The following is a 26,230-nucleotide window of genomic DNA, read 5'->3' on the forward strand; positions in this document are numbered from 1 at the left end:
GAAAAGCATCGCTTGAATTCTTGACGCGAAGTAGTTCGGTCATTCGGTTCTTCGAACTTTGCTATCGCGCCATTGAGAGATCGTTATTAATCTACCGAGTCTAAAAAAAATTTAATCAGTATATCTATTCAGTATTCTAATTTATTCTAATTGTAATCGAATAAATATAATCAGCAAATAGACATATGGATATTTGTATGAGCAAGACTTATTTATTCCTAAGCAGATATTATTCTAGTCTAGAAAAGAATCTACATTATAATTTTTAAATAGAAAAAGATAAACAAATGTCTTTTAATATTGCGGATAGAAATGACTACTCCGGAAGCACCACCCGACTTTCGACTTGAGTACATCAGCAGTTTCGTGCAGAAGAGTTTGAAATTAAAGCCAGAAAAATGGGGAAGATTATTATTGACAGAGGAATATCGGAACGCAGTGTTGGATTTTCTGGACAAGCCATTACCGATCGCCCTTTTTGTCGTTTTAACACCGAATGCGCAATTAGTGGCATCGTCCAGTTTTCCCATACCATGCCAGAGAACAAAAGGTGAGTTCTTCGTAATTGCGATTTATTATATTGAAATTAAATAATTAGGGACGTTTTAATAATAATTAACGACTTCTAAAAATTTTTCAAAATTTTTAAGACTTTTTTGTTTAATTACATTATATACTGTTATATACTGTTATATGTAAAAAAAAAAGGTTTTTTTCTTAGTACTGTTACTTTTATCCATTGTAAATCGCGAATATTCATATCATAGAGAAAATTTATATTAAATTTTATAGTATTAATGTAATAAACCGAAAAGCTGTTCAAAAAATTATTTATCATTGTTGTAGGAGTTTATGCAATCAAAATAAAGCAAGCTCCATTATTAAAAGACAAGGAAGGATGTTCAGCCATGTTAATCATGGGAGATCTATCTCATCGAGTTGTCGACCAATTGGCTACGTTAGTGGATAATATATTTGCTCCTCTTCTCACTAAACCAGAAAATCACAAGGATTTGCCGGAAGTAGCGATTCACGACATATGTAAACACGTGCACGCTCTCCGTGGAACGTTGTATCAGGTAATAAAGCAATTGATAACTAAATGTATTTAAATTTCATATTTTCAAATAAAATCTTTAAAAAAATAAATATTATATTTAATATTTATTGAATGTCTAGGTGAAAGGACAGGTAAACGGACGAACTGTACTACCGATGCCAGCAGGTCTCGAAAAAGTGACGGAAGTTGAGAGATTGGTCACTACGGAAGGATCACAAGCGGCCGATCTGTATTTGAAAAGTGCTATAGAAGGAGTGGTGATAAAATGGGCTTACTTAGTAAACGACGTCGTTACTCATGAATCTAGCGTCGCATTTGAAAATGGACAAAATCCGACGCCCAACGTCGAGCTAGATTATTGGTCTACTAGATTGGCGAATTTAAGGTATCGAATAATAAATATATATACATATATAATGTGTGTGTGTGTGTGTGTGTATGTGTGTATATATATGTGTGTGTTTTATATTTTTATAAAACAGTATATTTTTTTTCTTTTTTTACATTATTAATAAAAATATAAATATATTGATAGGTATAAATAGATTTATTGTCGCGCGCATCTTTTGCAGATACATTTATGATCAACTGCAAGAAGACCGTGTGAAGAAGATGGCGACGATTCTCGAAAAAACTGATAGCGCTTATTTTCCTTGTTTCCGCACGTTATTCGACAATGTTGTCTCTTCGTTGGCCGAAGCGAAGGACATATCCTTGTATCTAATGCCTTTGGCAAAGTGTTTCAAGTCCATAGAAGAGATTGATTTCGCCGAAGCTAAACCGCTGATGGCTGTTCTGATACATTCGCTCGGATTAGCATGGGCGAAATGCAAGAGTTATCAAAGCTCCAGTAAACTCATCATCATGCTTCGACAGATATGCAACTTATTAATACAAGAGGCACGCCGATTTCTCGATCCGACATCAATATTTCAAAGCGATGTTGATGAAGCTCTCCAACGCGTTAAAATATCGAGAGGTAATGTTAATTTGAAATTTTTTGCTAGCTCTTGCTAAGAAATCAGTTTGCAATAAAAAAATTATTTTATTACTATTTTATTATTAATTTTCTTTTTATATAAAAAAGTGAAATGATGAATAATCATCAATAACAAGTACCAGAACTTGCAAGTGTCAAATTTTATAAATAATATTAATATATTATCAATAAAGTAAAATAACATGTGTATAATAATACAATATTAATAAAATATTATAAATTTAAGATAAGATAAATTATATTGATAAAATTTGATAAATTTATTAAAAAATTACGCTTTGTAATACCTTAAACAAAATGACAATTCCAATGGCATATTTTAATCTGTTGTTTTATTCGAGATTTCAAAAGTGTTTTTTACTCAGGAATTCTGGAAGAATTTAAAAGACAGTTTGAACTGAGAAAGCACATGCCAGGCTTAAAACCGGAAGCTCCACCTTGGATATTCAATTCGACCGCCGTCTTCACTCGTCTCGACGCTTTTTTGAAGCGACTCGCGGATATTGAGTGGCTCTTCGATACCGTTCTTGAATTTTCCAAGTTGGAGAAGATTGAAGTAGGCGGCATTCTCGGACGTTCCTTGAGCGCGAGGATCATAAACGTATTCAAAGAATTTCAGCAGCTTTTCGTTTCGTTCACCGTGAGAGCCAGCGACGTTCTCGAGCCGGACGATGAATCTTTCGTTGTCGATTGCATCAAATTCGCCGAATCCATCACCGATCTTGACAGCAAACTGGCAGCGATTCTGTGCCAAGCTTTCGACGATTGCGGTAATCTGGAAAGTGTTTTCAAGGTTCGTACAATACATTTCTTTTTCTTACGAAACACAATTTCGTCAATAGCCTAAATTTTCTTTTTTTTTAGTTAATAAACATCGCCGGGTCGGTGTTGGAGCGTCCTGTCATACGAAAGCAATTCACTAATCGATACGCTCGAATTCTCGAGCTTTTGAATATGGAACTTTCGGTGGTGGAAGTTTTGTTCAATCGCGGTACCAGAGGAGCTCTGACTGATCTACCACCTTTGGCCACTGCCTTGACGTTCACCAGCATGTTGCGCCAGCGTATCAACTTGCCTATACAATCATTCAAAGCTATGCCGCATCCGTACGTGTCATAATACATCAAAATTTTTCTTTAAATTTACTACTACTTTAAATAAAATTGAGGGGACAAATGGAATAAGAGCCTAATTATAAAATCTTGATTTTGAGAAAAATTAAAATAACTTGCTATTTTTTTTTATTATACAACAAATTTTCTTTTTTTCATAGATCATATCGTTTTCATTACCCTAGGACAATCAAAACACTATTCATATATAATCAATATATAAGCGACATCAATTCCTTTATTTGCGCTAATCTCTGAAAAAAGAGCTTAAATAGAATTGTGCCTTTATTCCAGCCATCTCCTCAATTATTACTTCATTTTTATAAATAAAAATTATATAATTATATAAAATTTGTCTCTTCTATAGCTAATACATTTACAGCTTCTCCTGTTTGCAGTATCGTGCACAGTGACGAAGGTAAAAATATAATAATACGTTACGAAAGATTAATAAAAATATTTGCTGACAAGGAAGACGATCTTTTTACTGAATGGGCACAAATGGTACCGCAAAATGTTGATGTTGGTCTTAATCGTCATTTGCTTTGTAGAGAAGCTGATGTTTTATTATTAAATTTCGATCCCGATCTTCTTGCAGTATTGAAAGAAGTGAGCTACTTAAAACAAATGTCACGCTCCGATATTCCTCAAGAAGCTATCAAGGTAAGATGTGGCCTCGTATTCTAATTGGGATGAATACAATTATGTCTTCGTGTTCAGAAAGATTTATATGTTACACAAATTTGTTATTAATTATTTTTATTTTATACTGTATCGTCAGGTATCTGAAAGTGCGGAGACATTCAGAAAATTTCGCACGATGTTAGCTAGTACAGTTGACTCATACAATAATATACGTAAAACGACCAAGCAAGTTGAGTTCGATCTAATCGAATTAGAACTGGCACGGATCGATTCCTTGATATCCCGCGGGGAAGATGAGCTGTGCTGGAGATCAGACGGGCTTCTGGAATATATAACGGAGTTGGGTGATCTCGTAGAGGGATTGTGGAAGCGCATGAAGTCCGCCCAATCGAACGTGGAAAAGATCAGAAACATTTTGGAACCCTGGACGAAAACGCCCCTCATAGAACGGAAAGACCGTCGTAAGGAGACATTGCTGGCCTTGGAAGATCGCTCGGAAAAAGTATCAAAACGTTACGCGGAGATTACAAAGGCCGCTGAGCAGATACATTCGATATTAGAGGAAAATAAAATGCTCTTCCAAATTAATGAAACCGAACAGAAAGCTTGGCAAGAATATGTGAAATATATTGACGACATTGTGCTCGAGTCTCTTCGTAAAGCGGTTGGATGTTCCTTAGGTTTATATATATATTTATTTTAAAATAAAAAGAAGATCATATTTTTTTATGGCATAGGAAATTTAACTTAATATTTTTTCTTTAATCAATTTTTTATTTATAAACATGTGATAGAGATTACGAAAGTTTAATAAAATAAAATAATATTTTTTCATCATATTTAGGCTATTTAGCAGAAAGTATGGATCCAATCGGTCAATGCGAGCCGTTACTTGAAGCAAAATTAGAACTCAGGGATCCAGATTTATATTACATTCCGTCGTTAGAACCCGATGATCCAGACGGACTTGATCAACTGATCCTTGGCTTGTTAAATGATATTACCGGTATGGCTGCCTTGATACCACGATTAAAATGTGATTCTGTAGGATATGCTGAAGAATTAGCATGTGATATAGACATCAAAGGAATGAAAGATGAAATATTGACAAGCGTAGCTACTGCTGTAGAAGAGGCTACTGATTTCTGTAGTAATTTTGAAGGTACCACTATAATAATTATTAATAATAATTCGGATTTTAATTAAATTTTCAATTCTTAACATTTTCAGAAAAATTTATTTATTTAAAAATTTTATATAATAAAATATAATCAATACGATATAAATAATAAATTAAACATTTATTATTTATAAATTATAACAGATTAAATAAAATTAGACTCAAAAAAATGCAGTGAAAATTATGGAAAACGTTATTTTGTTTCTCTTATTTAAAAATGTAAAATGTATATAGTATATTTTATTTTAAATCTCAATGTAATGTTTCAATGTTTGATTAGGCTATGCCTATTTATGGCTGGATGATAGGGATGTTGTGATGCAACAATTCCTCGAGTATAGCCGACAATTGTCAGTGGAAGAAATGGACATGGTAGCGGCTCAGGACCCTAAAGGTCCAACGAAGTCACCGCCGAAAATGGAGCAATTCCGTGAACAAATTGACCTTTACGAAGGCCTCTATCTCGAGATCGAGGAAATGGATCTGTCTAAAGTATTTTGCGGTTGGTTCAGAGTAGATCTCAGACCCTTCAGACAATCAGTCCTAAACACTGTATGCAAATGGTCAAATATGTTTAAAAAACATTTAGTCGATCGTGTAACGAGCAGCCTTTCTGATCTGGGAACATTTATAAGGTATTCCTCATAAAGTAATACAATATACAATATAATTTATATTGTATAATTCCTTAAAATTGAAATAAGATGCCGCTCCTTGTATAAATCATTATTTCTTAATTTTTATAAAAATATATATAATATTTTTAATTAATATTATGACTTGTTTATATTATGATTTGTTTTTAAAACTTATATGTTTGGTTCTTAGATTAGCGGACGAGGGATTATCACAGCAAGTACAACCAGGCGATTATGCTGCTCTGGTAAGCGTAATGGGCTACCTACTGCAAGTGAAAGAACGTCAGCCAACTACAGACGAGATGTTTCACCCATTAGAGGAAACCATTGAGTTGCTCAAATTTTACGATCAAGATATACCCGAAGAAGTAAATGTGCTGTTGCAAGAGTTGCCGGAGCAATGGGCAAACACGAAAAAACTCGCTCTTATGGTGAAGCAGCAAGTTGCGCCATTGCAGGCAGGTTCGTAAAAGTAGTGAGAAGTAATCAACATTATTAAGTTGACGATATTATATATCTGTCAACTTATTTAATTTTATTTAATTACAGATATATAGATAAGAATATTTATTCTTAAAATTAATAGCGCGTCTTGATTCCTATCTTGATTTCTGTTTTCTAAAAATAAAATTTAAGGAAATGCGTAATTTTCAATTTTGACACTATTGTAACATATCATGTTATAATTATAATGTACAAATTATAAAATTTAATAAGAATATATAAAAATAAATAGGTGAGGTATCAAGAATTCGTGGTCGAATCTCTGCATTCGATATTACAATAAATCAGTATCGAGAGGCATTTCGGCGATATGCTTTCTTTAAATATGACTGCAAAAATCCGTATGAGCTATTAGACGAGGCCCACAAGGAGATTCTCATGCTGGAACGCCAAATGAAGGATATACAAGAATCCGCCTCGTTATTTGAAGTGACAGTACCCGAATTTAAACAGCTGAGACAGTGCAGGAGGGAGCTGAAGATGCTTAAGCAGCTCTGGGATTATGTAAATATAGTACAGAGTAGTATCGAGGGCTGGAAGACGACACCCTGGAGGAAAATCGACGTGGAGAATATGGACATCGAGTGCAAGAAGTTCGCAAAGGAGATACGTGGTTAGTAGCTAAGAAATTGTCCACGGTCCCAAAGGATTCTCTCGAATTGCGCAGTTTTACGTCCTGAATATACTGTTGTAAAATATTGCTATTCATCGCGCTCCCTTCTTCATTCCCGCAACTTAAGTTATCGTTACATAAAATATAATTTTATTTTATTATCTGCGAAATCATGCAAAAATATTTCTCTCAGTAAGAGTGATACAATTTTAATTCCCCATTCAAGTGTATTTTATCCATAACAGCGCTGGACAAAGAAATGAGGCCATGGGACACTTACGTGTCATTGGAAGCGACGGTAAAGAATATGCTTACGTCGCTGCGTGCCGTAGGGGAATTGCAAAATCCAGCTATACGGGAAAGACACTGGCGACAGCTGATGAATAGTACTAAGGTATCGCTGGACTTCGCAGAGCGAATGTTTAATTCATTTCCCTATGATATAAATTAGAAGATAATATTATTAGCTAAGACATATAATATTCATACCGAGCTCTATATCCGTATCCTTTTACATTCTAACATTTCTTGTCGATATTACGAAATCATTTTGTCCGCCTGAAATAATTCTGCAAAATTGTATATAAAAATTCCCTAATGCGAATATGTGTATCACATCAAATCATACTAGACTTAGTTGCACCGCTGTATATATACGCTATCGGTGTTACAGAAATTGGGCAACATGACTCCAGAAATGACCGTAAGTCCGCTGTACATACGCATATCACGTGTGAAGTTACTTTTAAACTGCATTCTTATTAAATTTTTATATAATAGCTAAAATTATAAATTTTAATAAAATCAATCTCGGCACGATAGTTCTTCATAATCGCGCACTATTATACATCACATTCGACTTTTACATTATACATTATAAAATATTTTGTAGGCATGGCTATAATACAGCATGCGACACGCTAATTAATGTAAACTTAATTTAGGATTTTATTATTCGCAAGACATTTACTGGCTTATTAAACGCTACATGTGTTCATTTAATGCTAAAATTATGATATAAATTTCGCATCAATTAAATGATAAAGATTAAGAAATAATCACATTTAGCATTAAATGCTAGAAATAATTAATTATATTTATATAGTTCACCACCATTATTTCATAATGTAAGTTCCTCATTCTTCGTTCATTGTATAAATCACTGTACGATCTTTTAATAAATTTGCTATAAATACAGATCACACATATTTTACATCATTTAGCAATTTCCTACGTCACTCTAGATTATTATTTGAATTAAACTAAATCACTCAACCAACACAGCAACTTGTTATCGAGAAAATGTAATTTCATAATTAGGCGATCTTTTTACTTAATATAGGTCCGTTTCGTAATGGACGAATCGACGACTCTAGCCGATTTACTCGAATTGAATCTCCATGAATGTGAAGAAGAAGTTAAGAATATCGTAGATAAAGCGGTTAAGGAAATGTCCATGGAGAAATATATGAAAGAGTTGAATATTACGTGGTCGAAAATGGAATTTGAGCGGGAAGTTCACACTCGCACGGGAGCAACTTTAATAAGAGCCAGTGAGGAACTGATTGAAACTTTAGAAGAGAACCAGGTTATTTAATTAATATCTTAATATCTTAATTTATATCTTAATTAATATCTTAATTTTGAAACTAGAGCATTTTATATCTTTTCAATCAAAAGTTTTTAATAATATATATACATATATATATATATATATATATATATATATATATATATATATATATATATATAGGCAAAATTGTTATTAATCTTTAAGAATGACTTTTTAAAATCGCATAGGTACAACTGCAAAATTTGATCACCTCGAAATTTATCGCACACTTCCTGGAGGAAGTGTCGTCGTGGCAGAAGAAATTAAGTATTGCCGATCAGGTAACGACGATTTGGTTCGAAGTTCAGCGCACCTGGATGCATCTTGAAAGCATCTTTATGTCGTCCGAAGATATTCGACGGCAGTTGCCGGTGGATGCCGAGCGATTCGATCGCATCGATAAGGAATTTAAAGAGATGACGGAGAAGATGGCGAAAACGCCGAATGTCATCGAGGCGACGAATAAAGACGGTCTCGTGTCTGCTCTAGACGTTCTGCAGAAAGAACTCGTATTATGCGAGAAAGCTTTGGCGGAATATCTCGAAACAAAACGTCTTGCTTTTCCACGATTCTATTTTGTTTCTTCTAGCGATTTGTTGGACATATTATCAAATGGGAACCAACCGGAAATAGTGGCAAAACACTTGACAAAATTATTCGATTCTATGGCGCGCCTGAACTTCGATGATCAGGATGCATCGTTAAAACGCGTTCTAGGTAAATAATTAATCATCATAAGTAATTAAATTAATAATAATTAATTAATTAGTAATTTACTTTAGTATATCTATCACAAGTAGAAATTAATTAATAATATTTAATAAATAATCATAAGTAATTAGTCAACATTTTGTCTTAAATAGTTTTGTAATTCTTTGTCATATTTCAGGTATGTTTGCTAAAGATGGTGAATACGTGGAATTCGCAAACTGCGAAATGATTTGCGAAGGAGCGGTGGAAGGATGGTTGAATCGTCTACAGAAAGCCATGCGTGTATCAATACGACATTACTTTAGCGAAGCGGTGGTGACATATGAAGAAAAGCCACGAGAGCAGTGGTTGTTTGATTATCCAGCCCAGGTGTCTCTCTGCGGAACACAGATCTGGTGGACTACCGAAGTCAATATGGCTTTCGCGCGTCTCGAGGAAGGCTATGACAATTCGATCAAAGATTATCTAAAGAAACAGATCTCACAGCTAAGCATTTTGATTACATTGTTGATAGGAGAACTGACCAAGCAGGAGAGACAAAAGGTCATGACCATCTGTACGATCGACGTCCACTCCAGAGATGTGGTAACAAAGTTAGTACAGTCGAAGGTGGAGAGCGCGCAAGCCTTCCAATGGCAAAGTCAGCTGCGGCACAGATGGGACGAGAAGGAGAAGGATTGCTTCGCAAATATTTGCGACGCTCAGTTCAAATATTCTCACGAATACCTGGGAAATACTCCCAGGTTAGAGCACGCATTATGTTTCCCTTGATATTTATTTGTTTCATCACTCGCAATATATCCTCGTTTTGCTCTCAGGTTGGTCATAACGCCGCTAACGGATAGGTGCTACATAACTTTAACGCAATCTCTGCATCTCATCATGGGCGGTGGTCCAGCTGGACCAGCTGGGACCGGAAAAACCGAGACCACGAAAGATCTCGGTAGAGCTCTCGGCATAATGGTGTACGTGTTCAATTGCTCCGAACAGATGGACTACAAGTCTTGCGGTAACATATACAAGGGTCTGGCGCAGACTGGCGCGTGGGGTTGCTTCGACGAATTCAATAGGATTACCGTAGAGGTGCTTTCGGTAGTCGCCGTGCAAGTAAAATCAATCCAAGACGCCATCAGAGATAAAAAAGAAAAGTTCAACTTCATGGGCGAGATGATAGCTCTCGAACCGACTGTTGGCATATTCATTACCATGAATCCCGGTTACGCCGGCCGCACGGAATTACCGGAGAATCTGAAGGCGCTTTTCCGTCCCTGCGCCATGGTAGTGCCCGATTTCGAATTGATATGTGAGATAATGTTAGTGGCGGAAGGATTTCAGGATGCGAGGGTACTCGCGAGAAAGTTTATTACACTCTACACGTTATGTAAAGAGTTGTTATCCAAACAGGATCACTATGATTGGGGTTTAAGAGCGATCAAGTCAGTCTTAGTAGTTGCTGGTAGCTTAAAAAGGGGTGACCCAGAAAGGCCAGAAGAACAAGTTCTAATGAGAGCTCTAAGAGATTTCAATATTCCTAAAGTGGTGTCGGATGATCTGCCAGTTTTTATGGGTCTGATAGCGGATCTATTTCCAGCATTGGACGTTCCTAGAAAGAGAGATGTTGAATTCGAAAAAATGGTTAAACAAGCGGCTGCCGATCTAAGTCTACAACCGGAAGACGGCTTCATTCTTAAGGTCGTACAGCTCGAGGAACTTTTAGAAGTAAGGCACTCCGTCTTTATTGTAGGTACAGCTGGTTCCGGAAAGACCCAAGTTTGGAAAACGCTGTTCAAGACTTATCATAATATGAAGAGAAAGCCGGTGTACAACGATCTCAATCCCAAAGCTGTGACCAATGACGAGCTCTTCGGCATTATCAATCCGGCGACGCGAGAGTGGAAAGACGGTCTGTTCTCAGTAATAATGAGAGAGCAGGCAAATTTAGGCGGTGAAAATCCAAAGTGGATCGTTCTGGACGGCGACATTGATCCGATGTGGATCGAATCGTTAAACACTGTTATGGACGATAATAAGGTTCTAACATTGGCTAGCAACGAACGGATTGCTCTTACGCCGGCGATGAGGTTACTCTTCGAGATCTCGAATTTGAGAACCGCCACACCCGCCACAGTTTCACGCGCTGGTATTCTGTACATAAACCCGCAGGATTTGGGATGGAATCCGTACGTGACCAGCTGGATCGAGAAGCGATCGTTGCAGAGTGAGAAGTCGAATCTGGTCATGCTTTTCGACAAATACATTCCCACTTGTCTCGAAACTTTACGAACAAGATTTAAAAAGATAACACCTATAGCCGATATGGCGCACGTCGAAATGTTGTGTCATCTTCTCCATTGTCTTTTAAGACCGGAGTTGACGACTGGCGACTTTCACAAAGAGCATTATGAACTTTATTTCGTGTTCGCTGCCGTCTGGGCATTCGGTTCCGCCATGTTTCAAGATCAAACTGTGGATTATCGAGTAGAATTCACTAAATGGTGGATTAATGAGTTCAAGCAAGTGAAATTCCCCTCGCAAGGCACAGTTTTCGATTATTACATCGACAATGAGACAAAGAGTTTCGTCCCCTGGACGGAACGTCTCCCAAAATTTGAATTGGATCCGGAAATACCATTGCAAGCTGTTTTAGTCTATACATCGGAATCTATTAGAATAAAATATTTTCTTGATCTGTTAATGCCGGAAAGGCATCCGATAATGTTAGTCGGTACAGCTGGTTGTGGCAAGACTGTCCTGGTCGCTGAGAAACTACTTCAACTTCCTGAGAATTACGCGGTGTCCAACGTACCGTTTAATTTCTACACCTCGTCCGAAATGTTGCAGAAGATCTTAGAAAAATCACTAGAAAAGAAAGCTGGCAGAAATTATGGTCCACCGGGAAATAAAACTTTGGTATATTTCATCGATGATATGAACATGCCGGAAGTGGACGCGTACGGCACCGTCCAGCCTCATACATTGATTAGGCAGCATTTAGATTACGGTCATTGGTACGATCGAACTAAATTAACTCTAAAAGATATTCACAATTGTCAATATGTCAGCTGTATGAATCCGACCGCTGGGTCGTTTACAATTAACCCGAGGTTGCAAAGGCATTTTGCTGTATTTGCCGTTAGCTTTCCGAATGTGGATTCCTTGACGACAATATACGCCTCTATTTTGTCGCAGCATCTTGCAAATATAGAACACAGGTATTGAAATGAATAATAAAATTCTACATATTATATATATATATACACATAATATAAATAAATGATTCATCAAATAATTATTAAAAGTTATTAAAAGTATTTTGTAATATTTTGTGATAAAAAAATATTTAATTCAAATAAAAATATTTAATTAATATAATATTAATTATTAATAATATTTACCAGGTTTCCTGCAAACGTCACTGAATTGTGTCCGAATATCGTGCAAGCGAGCATTCAACTCCATCATCGTTGCGCTCAAATGTTTCTACCAACAGCCGTGAAGTTCCATTATATCTTCAATCTTCGCGAACTTTCTAACTGCTTTCAAGGTCTATTGTTCAGCGGTAATGAGTGCTTACAATCCTCGGTGGATCTAATCAGACTTTGGATGCACGAAACTCAACGTGTCTATGGAGATAAATTAACAGACGAGAAAGATACAGAAAGTTTTTTAAAACTACAATTCGATATCTTGAAAAAGAATGTGGAGGAAGTGGATGAGGGCGCAATTCTGGAGAAACCTAACATTTATTGTCATTTTGCAGGTCCATTTTTTAATTGTTTTTAATTTTTTATTGCTTCTATTTTTCAAAAAATTAAAATGTATGATTTAAATTTTGATATATTATAATAATCAATATTTGCGTTTTGTTATGCAAGATATAAGTTATATTTTCGGATATTTTTGATAAAAATTATATAATGTTTAGGAGGTGTTGGAGAACCAAAGTACATGCCTGTCAAAGATTGGACAACTTTACATCGGCTGTTGTCGGAGGCAATGGTTAGCTATAATGACTTGGTAGCAGCTATGAATTTAGTGCTTTTCGAAGATGCTATGATGCACGTATGTCGCGTAAATAGGATCTTAGAATCACCTAGAGGCAGTGCTCTCTTAATGGGTGTAGGTGGATCCGGTAAACAAAGTCTTTCGCGATTAGCAGCTTTTATAAGTTCCTTGGAAGTTTTTCAAGTCCAGCTGAAGAAGGGTTACGGTGTAACCGATTTAAAATTAGAACTCGCTGCCCTGTATTCAAAAGCGGGCTTGAAAAATTTGGGTATCATGTTCCTGATGACAGACGCGCAAGTGTCAAACGAACAATTTTTGGTACTTATCAATGACATGCTCGCGTCTGGAGAAATTCCAGATTTATTTGCCGAGGACGAAGTGGAAAATATAATAGCAGGTTTGACAAGCAATTTCAATTAATATGCTAGATAATTAATCGTGTAACAACATTTTCAAAAATATTTTTATTATCTAATTAAATTACATTTGTAAATTTTTATATTAACATTGTTGTTATTATTAAATATTAAATAAACGTAGATGTAAAAAATTAATATATTTTATTAAAATTTAATAAGGGGTTCGTAACGAAGTAAAAGGCGCCGGTATGTTGGACACGCGTGAAAATTGCTGGAAATTCTTCATCGACCGTGTTCGCCGACAACTTAGGATAGTATTATGTTTCTCTCCCGTCGGTTCGACTCTGCGGGTCAGATCGAGAAAATTTCCGGCAATCATAAATTGTACGATGATAAACTGGTTTCACGAGTGGCCTCAAGAGGCATTAATGTCAGTGTCAAAAAGATTCTTGCAAGAACTAGAAGAGTTGTCAGAAACATATAGGTATAAAATAATAATAATGAAATATAAATAGAGAGGCAATATATATAATCTAAAATAATGAACACACTTTTGTGACAGAGAATCAGCTGCTAAATTTATGGCCCATGCACACACCAGCGTAAATATAGCCAGTCGTCATTATCTGAATAGTGAACGTCGTTACAATTACACGACTCCAAAATCTTTCTTGGAACAGATAAGTTTATATACTAGATTGTTAAAAACAAAAACTTCTGAACTACGTGCTAGAGTGGCTAGATTGGAAAACGGTTTGGACAAACTGAGATCAACGGCCGTACAAGTGGATAAGTTAAAAAAGAAACTGGCTGTACAAGAGGTAGAATTACAACAGAAGAACGAAGCTGCAGACGCTCTAATTGCCATAGTTGGTGTTGAGACGGAGAAAGTCCAAAAGGAGAAAGCGATAGGTATATAATGTCATTAGTAAAGTACAATAAGTTATATGAATTAAATAAAAAAATCTTTTTAAATGAAAAATAATATAAAAATAATAAATTTAAAGAAACATATATATATTTATTTATTTATTTAATAATAATTAAATTTATGAAGAATATTGTTTTATTTAGCCGATGAAGAGGAATCCAAAGTGGCTGTGATAGCCGATGAAGTCTCAAAGAAACAAAAAGATTGCGAAGCAGACTTAATGAAAGCCGAGCCTGCTTTGTTGGCCGCACAAGAAGCTCTGAATACTCTGAACAAGGCGAATTTAACAGAATTGAAATCATTCGGCTCGCCTCCTGGCGCCGTAACAAATGTCACTGCTGCAGTCATGGTTCTTTTGGCACCATCTGGCAAAGTACCTAAAGATCGCAGTTGGAAGGCTGCCAAGGTATTGTCAAATCGATTGGAACGATTCAAAAGAGAGTTTCTCTCATCGTGATTTCGTCCAAATGACAAGTATCGAAAGCTATTATATTCTTTGTTTTCTCTATAAAGATTATGATGGCAAAAGTGGATACTTTCTTGGATTCCTTAATCAATTATGATAAAGAGAATATACATCCTGAAGTGATTAAAGCGATACAGCCATATCTTAAGGACTCCGAATTCGAGCCTGAATTTGTAAGATCCAAATCGGCCGCTGCGGCGGGTTTATGTGCCTGGGTAATTAATATTATCAAATTCTACGAAGTCTTCTGTGATGTGGAGCCGAAACGAAAGGCTCTTGCACACGCAAACGCGGAGCTGGCTGCAGCTCAAGACAAGCTTAGCGGTATCAAGCGAAAAGTAGCCGTAAGTAAATATTAATCTCAAAGACTTACCCATTCTTTGTGATTTAATACTTCAAAGTTTCATAAAAAAATTGCATAAATCCACACACTTTATTTTACACGCAATGTTTTCATTTAAATAACCGATTTCTTTTTTAGTCTTTAGAAGAACAATTGGCGAAGTTAACAGCGGATTTTGAACAGGCGACATCCGAAAAATTGAAATGTCAACAGGAAGCCGATGCCACCAATTCAACGATTGCGTTAGCGAATAGATTAGTTGGTGGGTTGGCATCTGAAAATGTTCGTTGGGCTGATTCAGTGGCAAAGTGAGATGATTTTTTTTGCCATATATGATATTTAATAGCGTATTATTGTATCGATAACAAAGTGAAACTTGAAAACATTCGTAGTTTTATGCAACAAGCGTCGACGTTACCCGGCGATGTATTACTGGTGACGGCTTTTATATCCTACGTGGGTTGCTTTACAAAACAATTCCGGCAGGATTTATTAAACAAACAATGGCTGCCGTTCATACGCAACGTAGAACCGATGATTCCAATTACCGAAGGCTTGGATCCTCTGTCGCTACTAACGGACGACACGCAAATCGCTAAATGGAATAACGAGGGATTGCCGAACGATCGAATGTCAACAGAAAACGCTACGATACTGACCAACTCTGATCGTTGGCCATTGATGATAGATCCACAGGTAAAACATAAAAAAAAAATTATACAAAGCCAGATTTAACTTGATAAAAAATCTTTTACAGCTTCAGGGTATAAAATGGATCAAGGAGAAGTACGGAGACGAGCTGAAAGTGATCAGATTAGGTCAACGTGGTTACTTGGATGTGATCGAATTATCATTAGCAAACGGATCTACGGTTCTGCTGGAGAATATCGGGGAGACTGTAGATCCCGTCCTGGATCCTTTACTAGGCCAAAATTTAATCAAGAAGGGTCGAGCCATTAAGATCGGCGATAAGGAGGTGGAATACAATTCTATGTTTAGATTGCTGCTGCACACGAAACTAGCTAATCCCCATTACAAGCCGGAAATGCAGGCGCAAACTACGCTGATTAATTTCACGGTGACGAGAGACGGGCTGGAGGATCAATTGCTCGCGGAAGTGGTTAAGGCTGAGAGACCAGATTTGGAGGAGTTGAAGGCGGAGCTTACCAGGCAACAGAATGATTTTAAGATTACTCTCAACAGTCTTGAAGATTCGCTTCTTTCGAGGTACAATTTTGCTTCGTCGCAATGTAATAAATTATATAAAAATTTTGCTACGCGAGAAAGAAACCTGTTTCTTTAAAAAAAATGATGTAAATATTATATATTATATATATATATATATATGTATTTCCTTTTTTCTAACATATGCACAGTCAATAATGAATGAACTTTTAAATATAGAAACATGTTTGTCAAATAATAAATAGATATAATGTCTATAATTATTAATTTTAATATTATTATTTTAACAATAAGAATGATTTATCTTAGACTGTCATCAGCCGGTAGTAATGTCCTCGAAGATACATCTCTCGTGGAGAACTTGGAAACCACTAAGCGCACTGCTGCAGAAATCGAATCCAAGGTTACGGAGGCTCGTGGCACCAGTCGACAGATTGACGCGGCTCGAGAACTTTATCGACCGGCAGCAGCAAGAGCTTCGTTAATATACTTCATTTTGAATGATCTGAATACGATCAATCCTATCTATCAATTTTCGTTGAAAGCTTTCAGCGTAGTTTTTCAGAAAGCGATCTTGAAGGCTGATCCTGCGCCCGACGTTGCGGGAAGAGTGCAAAATTTGATCGAGTGCATCACGTATTCAGTCTTCATGTATACCAGCAGGGGACTTTTCGAGTGTGACAAACTAATCTTTGCCTCGCAAATGGCTTTCCAAATCTTATTGGTGAGAAACGAAGTCACGGCTAGCGAACTGGACTTTCTCCTGAGATTCCCTATAACGCCACACGTCACTTCACCGGTCGATTTCCTCACCAACACCAGTTGGGGTGGTATAAGAAGTCTCGCCACAAGAGAAGAGTTTCGGTAAGCAAGAGAAACTATTGTCCCGCTGTCGCATTAGCCATCTACTTACCCCGTATGTTTGAAGAAATTTGGACCGGGACATCGAGAGTTCCGCCAAACGCTGGAAAAAGTTCGTAGAGTGCGAATGCCCGGAGCGCGAGAAGTTTCCTCAAGAATGGAAAAACAAGACTGCTATACAACGTCTGTGTATGCTGAGAGCTCTAAGACCGGACAGAATGACGTATGCCATCGCTGCGTTTATCGAAGAAAAGCTCGGTGCAAGATACATTGAGACGAGAACGATGGAGTTTGCAAAATCTTTTGAAGAGACTAGTCCCAGTACTCCCATTTTCTTTATTCTGTCGCCTGGAGTTAATCCATTGAAGGTGATTATAAAATATTTTTATCTTTATTGATTTTTGTACATAAGTCAAGATTTTTTAACACAAGAAATATGTATAAGGCATATACGATCACGGGCTATGTCTTATACAACAGCGTTACAACGTTATTATAGGCAACAAAGCTATGTAAATTCGTTTGTAACAATACGTAGTCAGTGCTAGAAATAAATAAATAAATATATATATATATATATATATATATATAAATTCATAAAAAATAATTATTAGTTGTAAAATTCGCCCAGATTAACAAAACAGCAGGTTATTAAATTTTATGAAATACAGAGAAATAAAAATAACAAAACAGTTTATTTTTTATATCTAGGATGTAGAAGATCTGGGTCGTCGTCTTAATTTTACATCAGATAATCAAAATTTCCATAATGTGTCTCTTGGTCAAGGACAAGAAACAGTGGCCGAACAGGCTATAGATATAGCAACCAAAAATGGTCATTGGGTAGTATTACAAAATATACACTTAGTAAAGAAGTGGCTTCCATTACTAGAAAAAAAATTGGAGGTCGCTGCGGAAGGTTCTCATCCCGATTATAGAATGTTTATGAGTGCAGAACCGGCTAGTACACCAGCAGGTCATATAATACCTCAAGTAAAAATATTACTATCTTATATCTTTTTAATAAAAATGATAATCTATTTAAATATCTTATTTGAATTAACTATTATTTGAATTATATATCATTAAATATTATTTGTATTTTATTTGTATTATTTTATGAAATTCTCATCTTAACTTATAAATTTTAATTTATTTTCTAAATTTGTTTAAAAAACTCAATAAAATTAACATTTGCTTTAACATTATTGCTTTTAACATTACCGATATTATACTTTTATTTTGTAGGGTATTCTAGAATCATCGATTAAAATTACAAACGAACCACCTACTGGCATGCAAGCTAATTTACATAAAGCTTTAGACAATTTTACTCAAGAGACTTTAGAGATGTGCTCTAAAGAAGCCGAGTTCAAAGCGATTTTATTCTCTTTATGTTATTTCCACGCAGTCGTCGCAGAACGTCGTAAATTTGGACCCCAAGGTTGGAATAAAATATATCCCTTCAATGTAGGAGACTTGAACATCAGTGTCAGTGTACTTTATAATTATTTGGAAGCGAGCCCCAAAGTACCTTGGGAAGACTTAAGGTTAGTATATATTTAAATTTTTAATTAAAGTCAAAAATAAATAAAATAGATAGGCTAAATACACAACATAATTTACAAAAGTTGCAAGATTTATGTGGAATATCATTATATACATAAAAAGAGAATTTAATTTAAAATAAAACTATCCTTGAAAATATGAAAAAAATATAGCAATAAATATTCTTGAAAAGATATCTCTTCGGAGAAATTATGTATGGCGGCCACATAACAGATGACTGGGACAGAAGACTTTGCGTATCCTATCTTGAAGAATTAATGCAGCCTGATCTGATCGACGGAGAGCTGCAACTGGCGCCAGGTAAATTAACGGGCTGTTTAATATTAATTAAAGATAATATTTTCAAGAGTCATCTGCAAATGCCAATCGTTATCTTGTTTTTCAGGTTTTCCCGCGCCTCCTAATACAGATCTGGCCGGTTATCACACATACATTGACGAAGCTATACCACCGGAATCTCCATATCTATATGGATTACATCCAAACGCGGAAGTCGGCTTTTTAACGACGACGGCTGAGAATTTATTCCGAACAGTTTTTGAGATGCAACCGCGTGATACCGGTAGCTCGGGAGGACAAACTGTTACTCGAGAAGAGAAGGTATCATTACGTATCTTTTTTGTAGATATATTAAGATAAATGACCAACGTACTATGTATAACGTACTGTATATCTTATAGGTGAAGCAAGTACTGGACGAGATAATAGAGAAGCTACCCGAGGAATTTAATATGACGGAGATCATGGGGAAAGTCGAGGAACGGACACCTTACGTGATCGTCGCCTTTCAAGAATGCGAGAGGATGAATTTTCTGACGACCGAGATCAAACGGTCGCTGCGTGAGTTAGATCTAGGTCTCAAAGGCGAACTCACCATAACATCGGACATGGAGGATCTGGAGAATGCGTTATTCTTTGATCAAGTTCCACCGATGTGGGCTAGTAGAGCTTATCCGTCTTTATTGGGTCTGACCGGTTGGTTCGTCGATCTGTTGCTGAGAATCAGAGAACTGGAGACATGGTCCACGGATTTCGTAGTGTGTATATATATATATATACACAGAAATATATGACAATGACATGTTTTTTATTGTAGAGTTAACGTAATATGCCAACAAGAACAATTCTTTTTCAGTTACCAGCGTCGGTGTGGCTCGCTGGATTTTTCAATCCCCAATCGCTGCTCACCGCCATCATGCAATCGACAGCTAGGAGACATGAGTTGCCGCTCGATAAAATGTGTCTCCAGTGCGACGTGACCAAAAAGAACAAGGAGGAATTTACGTGAGTAGGAAGGATAATTAGAACGGAAGTTGAAGTTTCGCGGATACAATCTACACGGTCGCGAGAGCAGAATAGTTATCGCTCGGCTTGATTCGTCGTGTATATCGAGCCGAGGAGTGACTTCCTTCCCGATTTGTTCGCGTTAGGTCAGCACCAAGGGACGGGGCCTACGTCCACGGAATATTTATGGAAGGCGCGCGATGGGACGTCCAAACAGGAATCATCGTCGACTCCAGACCCAAGGAATTATATCCAGCGATGCCGGTGATTAATGTACGCGCGATCACGCAGGACAAACAGGATTTGAGGAACATGTACGAGTGTCCGGTGTACAAAACACGCACGCGTGGCCCGACATATGTATGGACGTTTAATTTAAAAACCAAGGACAAACCGGCTAAATGGACATTGGCCGGTGTTGCTCTCTTGCTACAAACCTAGATAAAATAAATGTTGTTACATTTAGCGATTATTATTTAGTTAATGTTAATTGCTTGTACTATATGAACATATTGCATCGTGTACCTGATCGTGAGATAATAACAATTAATTAATTTCTTTTTTTATCCTTTTTCTTTAATAATATAAATGTATCCTTTTTTTTTTGGAATATTTTTACTTTATTAAAGTAGCATTTTTCACTTGTCTCTACTGTGCAAAGATCGATCTTAGAAATATTAATTAATTAAGACAGCTTATAATTGTTTCTATTTATTTATATTAAATTAATTATATATGTTTTATATTATATTTTGATTGTCTAATAAAGATACAATATGTTAATGTTCCAATATTTTATTTATAAGACAGTTATCTAGGTCTTATTATTACTCTTGAGTCTTTTGTTTTTTACCTTTGAGACGATATGTTTCGCACGATGTAGATCCGCAATTACATCGTAGATGTAAAGAAGAGAACGGCTCTACGGCAAATCCCAAACGGTCTATCGAAGATGGGGTGCTTCTCGAGGTCGACTAATCGACCGAGAGTTAATAAAACGACAGATAGGAGGAGAAACGACGCGAGGTCTCTAAGGAGTATCTGGCCCGTTTCACGAACCGGCGCTCAGAGAAAAAGGACCGCGACAGAGAAAAAGAAGAAATTATCCGTCATTCGTCGAAACGGGAGCCCTCCCTGAAGACATCGGAGATCAATACCGGTATCCCGGAGTAAACAAAAGCCGATGCCTATCCACCAGCTACACAGTGTCGGTCAATTTAATTTAGTATTGAGATGATACTCGGGGAAAAAAAAGAAGAAAAATTTACCTGCATGGCGAAAGAAAAAGTCTTCGTATCGTCATAGTATCAAAAGATCTTAGTAAGATAAATTTTTCGACTTCAATGTATCATTCACGATTTTTAAAGTACAGTTCTTGTAGAATAAAAACTTCATGTTCGAAATTGCGGAAAATATTTAATCTTTGTTACTGATTATTTTTTTACAAAGTAATATAAAGTAATTGAAAAATGTTATAAAATAATTAGAAAGCAATTGATATTGGTGGAATTGATATTAACATAATAGATGTGAAACTTGGAAAACTCCTTTAAAAATCAAAATTAAAGGCACTATTCACAGGCAGCTCAAATCTTTTCTCTGCTATTTTAATAAATTACGTCGGTGAATTAATTCAGTGAAAAAAATTGTGATATCCCAATTCAATTTCACACCCTTAACAAATTGGAACAAATAAAGAAACTTCACCCTAACGTTGATTTATATTATGTACCAATTCAATAAAAAAAAAAAAGATTTTTTTTCCAAAGGTCGACAGCATTATTATTACTATTGCATTCTGGTTCACCCTAATGGTCCACGGCAAACATACAACGACTAATAGTACGAGCTGCACAAAGTCAACTCATGAATCCCATCGGACGGAAGGGGGACGAAGAAAAAAATTATCGTCCCTTTGACAGTTCCCGGTGATTGGCTCTCGGACACCCTCCTCGTGATACGTGGCGGATCGATCGGCATTCGTGCATCAGCTTCAATCACGGTTTTCATTAAGCCACATTGGACGGCGAAGGGTAACGTCAGCTCGAATAGCTGATGTTTCGCGTGTCAGAAACGAGAGGAAGCTTCTGGTTTCAGGACTTGCGCTTCTAGCACGGACTTTGAAAGAAACTTCGACACGTAATTGGGCATCAGCTACTCGTTAGGCGATATCTCGAAAATGGTATCGGCTTTGTTGCCGAACAAAGAATAGGGAAACGAAAATAAGAAAAGAGAGAGAAAAAAGAAAATAAAAGGAAGAGAGAGAGAGAAACTGAAATTATTCAAAGTCTCGTTAATATTCTAATGCAAATGGTATTCAATATTGCACGTGACGATATAGAATATTTATTTTTGTATTATAATTTTTGTATTATAATTTTGTATTATAATTGTACAAGAAATAGCAAGTATATTCGTATATTGCGATAATTTTTAAAATTGCTTGTACAACAATGTCAATAATGTTATTAGTATTACGATTTACATTGTACGTAAAAAAGAATATAAACGTTATAAAAGTTATATAATTAATTTATTTATAAATTAGTTGCAATTAATATCATTATCATTATCAATTATTAATTAAATTAAAATATAATTAAAAAATGTATTAATAATTCTAAATATTTATTACATTAAATTCGTTTCTTGCCATATATTATTAATGCATTTTACAAAGAGCGAGACTTACGTAAGCTTAAATTCTCGATAAGAACTGAGTAATGAAGGTCCTTGAAATAAGAGACTTTGAAAGAAATCAAAGTTCATATTAGCAGAGAATCCGCGCCAAGTGAATAGTCCTTTCCTTTTTAAAGACCTCGATTTTCGATTCATTCACGACTAATTTCATTCAACGAAATTTTACTCTTAATGAGCGCATTTGATGTAAGGATTATTATGCGCAATAGCACATTGATTTTGCGCATTTCGTTAATCACAAACGAGGATATTAATAAGTTTATTAGGATGACAAATCGATTCGATTTCTTGTCGTTTTATTTCTTACAATCATAATAATAAATTATAAATATTGATATCAATAATATCAATAAAATTACAATCCATTAACAGAGGTGACACTTTAGAGCAAATTTTCATCTTTTTTTTATATATTAAAATCCAAATAATTAATTAATTCTTCTGCTTTATCATTACATTATCATTATGTGATTTAAAATGATTTAATGTAATAAATTATTAAATTCATTTAATATTCATGCGATTATCTAATTTAGCATTAGTAAAGTATCTAAATAAATCTTTTTTTTACAATTAATAAATTTATTTCTTTTTAATTACTTCATTTTATTTTAAAATATTAGATCAAGCAATAAAAATATTTTTCCAATTAAAATTAATAAATTATAAATTATTTGTTATTAAAAAATTTAAAAACAATATAGTTTTTATTAACATAACAAACGATGTACTATTAAACATGGAAAGAATTTTTTTAAGTAAAAGTTTTAAGTTAAAGTATTTATAAAAATTTAATTAAATACAGGTCTCATATAATAACTTTGTAAAATCATAAAAATAATTATATAGAAATTCAAGTTGATTACTTTTATCAAACTTAAGCATCCTACATAATTATCTTGACGATATATATGGCATAGAAATAGAGAAGAAAATTCTATCATTTGAGTCAATCAAAACAATTAGTTATTTGAAAAGTTCTAATGCCGAAATTGTGAAATGGAAGCTGTGTGTGATAATAAGCCTTAGTGATAATAAGCCTTAGTTTCCCCTACAAAGCAACTAAGTGTATTGCGTTATACAAGTGTAATTACTCGTTGAAAAGTTTGCCCACTTTGTTTATTCGATACAAGGAGTCGGGTCGTAGTATTGTTTAAAGAAAGACCCATGGTCACCGTTAGCAGTGAGGGGAAGTTAATGGCTCCTTTGTTTCGTCCTGAGAGTAGGCGACTTCCATTTTTCATCGGCATCGGTGCGGCTGAGACCGTCGCTTCTTTAGCGGGTTAATCATTTTTGAAGGACCGACCGCAGGTGACGCTGCGTCATATTCCTCATGACTGTGATATTAAAGGACGTCAGGCATTCCCGTCTAGAATTAAATTTCTCGGGCGGGGAAAAGCCCGGTTTAGACAGTCACCCCGATTGCAGAGGGGTAATGAAACGTCACGAGAGCTGCTGCGCAATTTGTTTTGCATACGGACGACATTTTTCACTTCGTGGAAGAATGGCCTGACGTTCAACTTTTAAGGAGTGCCTGCGTTGCACTCTTGAATTCTAACAGAAGATTCAACAAATCTCAGATACGATTTAATGCTGTATTCGCAATGGAAACTCGGTACATAATAGATAAAATTGCTTCTTACCGCGACATAAAATCTAAAAAATACTTGCACGTATCCTTTTTTACATGATATCTACGGTTCGTCACGTTCGCTAGAGTGAATTTCACAGAAAGTAAGCCATGATAAAAATTCTTTAGATATATACTCGATGTATTGAAAAAATAGCACGTGTAAGATATAATTTTCCGTTTCAGCCTCTGTAAATCTCCTCGTTAATGCTCTGTCTCAACGAGACATACGCGGAAAATATTTTGTTCAAGGACACGCGATATCGCACGTTTCTCTTTTATCGATTTTAGCTATCTCTTTTGAATTTCATGTGAGCAAATCGTGAAAGGATGCAGAAAGAATTGATTGGATTTTAAAATTCTTGCGACTCTGTCCATACTCGTTTCGTGAAAATTATTGACCAAAGTACAGATATGATGACGAGGGATATCGGGACAAGGTATTAATTAAGCATTTGCAAAGGGTGGATTTGATAGACGGGTGGATCGAGATGGTCGACGCAGCTAACTAGAGAGACCTTTGAGCACCGACTTGGGCTCTGGAGATCTGTAAACCAATTAGTGACGCCTCGTCGATACGGAGGGCTAAGTCGTCCTAACCGGATCGTTCGGTTAAACTGCTTACTTGATTACATGACTAGCGTCACTGTAGTCGACCATAGGTGATACTGCTAAATTCCGATCACGTAAAGATTCGTCAATTTTTGGTACTTAGGAACACTTCGGCTGTCACTAATGTCGGAAACGCAATTTTATGGGAAACGATTTTCCGTAGCCGTATAAATTTTATATGATATTTTCGCTTGTGTTGATATAATTTGTGTTACGGAACGTCAGACTAGAGAGACTAATAAAGATAATAGAGACCAATAAAAACTTATTGATCGTTTTTATAAATAATATTTAAATACTGTAATTTCGTAGAATAAAAATGGATTAATTTGTTTTTATAAATTATTTAAATTTAATTGAGAATTCAGAAAACTGAATAAAGATTTTATCGTTAAAGTTATGTGAAATATTCACGCAGTAAGAATTTTTATCTTCAGAATAATGGAAGAGAGAAAACAGAGAAAAAAGATTTGCTCATACATCCTTGCCTGTAAATATCGTTTTATTAAGTCGCATAGAATGCATCATAGAAAATACGGCATAATAGTAAGAATATAGGGGAGGACTTATAAACTTCGGAATTGTAAATTCCTGAGTATATATTGCGAACGTATCCCGACGAGGGTCACTCGATATACACCGAGCTCCGAGCCGTACGTGCGTTCATGCATCCCTCGGGAGATTACAACAAAAACGCGGGGGAAGATAGCACACAGAGGGGTGGCTACCTAAATTCGAACTACGTGTATATCCGCATGAGATACTTTTTTTTCACCCTACACACGAATGCCCACGGGGCGTTATCATTGCCCTATTAAATTCAAAAATTACTTTTTCTCAAATGGTATGTATATTCATGTAGCGCATTGCGATTGGTTCTTCCATACGCTACCTTTGTATTCAGCTGTAGCTACACATTTCCAGTATATAAATTATGTAAAGCAAATCTCTATATAAATTTTTAGAAGTTAATAAAGATAGATTTATATTTATATTTTTCGTAATAAAAACTCAAGGAAATAATGGCTCTATTCTCTATTCTCTCAACTAATTTTTATATAAGTTTTATCGAAAAGTAGCTCTCTAAAAATAACTTGAAAGTCCCCTGATTGACTAAGAAACTATTTATCGATTAAATTAAAGCATTTTTATCGATAATTTTATCGGAATATGAACTAATATGTGTGAGAGCCAAGTGCAGAAATAATTG

The 26,230-nt window shown here is 35.6% G+C and overlaps 1 protein-coding gene across 1 annotated transcript; it reads left to right on the forward strand.

Moving 5' to 3' along the window:
* The first annotated feature begins 312 nt into the window (after positions 1 to 312).
* Dhc93AB (Dynein heavy chain at 93AB) lies at positions 313 to 21,341 on the forward strand. The gene is made up of 36 exons (XM_089082460.1): positions 313 to 550; positions 847 to 1,079; positions 1,180 to 1,445; positions 1,633 to 2,039; positions 2,426 to 2,853; positions 2,925 to 3,166; positions 3,571 to 3,835; positions 3,954 to 4,497; positions 4,662 to 4,979; positions 5,278 to 5,632; positions 5,826 to 6,097; positions 6,372 to 6,752; positions 6,998 to 7,146; positions 7,426 to 7,455; positions 8,095 to 8,340; positions 8,553 to 9,081; positions 9,254 to 9,818; positions 9,894 to 12,287; positions 12,474 to 12,835; positions 13,001 to 13,477; positions 13,659 to 13,923; positions 14,002 to 14,351; positions 14,514 to 14,776; positions 14,884 to 15,180; positions 15,318 to 15,487; positions 15,572 to 15,875; positions 15,937 to 16,406; positions 16,674 to 17,228; positions 17,293 to 17,593; positions 17,937 to 18,218; positions 18,474 to 18,775; positions 18,967 to 19,094; positions 19,180 to 19,394; positions 19,475 to 19,831; positions 19,930 to 20,078; positions 20,225 to 21,341. The coding sequence occupies exons 1-36, from the start codon at positions 313 to 315 to the stop codon at positions 20,517 to 20,519; spliced, it is 13,404 nt and encodes a 4,467-aa protein (XP_088938586.1). The 3' UTR covers positions 20,520 to 21,341.
* The last annotated feature ends 4,889 nt before the right edge of the window (positions 21,342 to 26,230 follow it).

This window comes from Pogonomyrmex barbatus, unplaced genomic scaffold, assembly GCF_055798465.1.
Source record: "Pogonomyrmex barbatus isolate J1 unplaced genomic scaffold, ASM5579846v1 scaffold6, whole genome shotgun sequence".
Lineage (NCBI taxonomy): Eukaryota > Metazoa > Arthropoda > Insecta > Hymenoptera > Formicidae > Pogonomyrmex > Pogonomyrmex barbatus.

Bases quoted from the DNA above. Each gene is read 5' to 3' on its own strand.
- Dhc93AB (XM_089082460.1), top strand. From the start codon at position 313: ATGACTACTCCGGAAGCACCACCCGACTTTCGACTTGAGTACATCAGC. The intron at 7,147-7,425 runs GTATCGCTGGAC...TCGGTGTTACAG, and splicing joins AGCTGATGAATAGTACTAAG to AAATTGGGCAACATGACTCC. The intron at 9,819-9,893 runs GTTAGAGCACGC...TTTTGCTCTCAG, and splicing joins TACCTGGGAAATACTCCCAG to GTTGGTCATAACGCCGCTAA.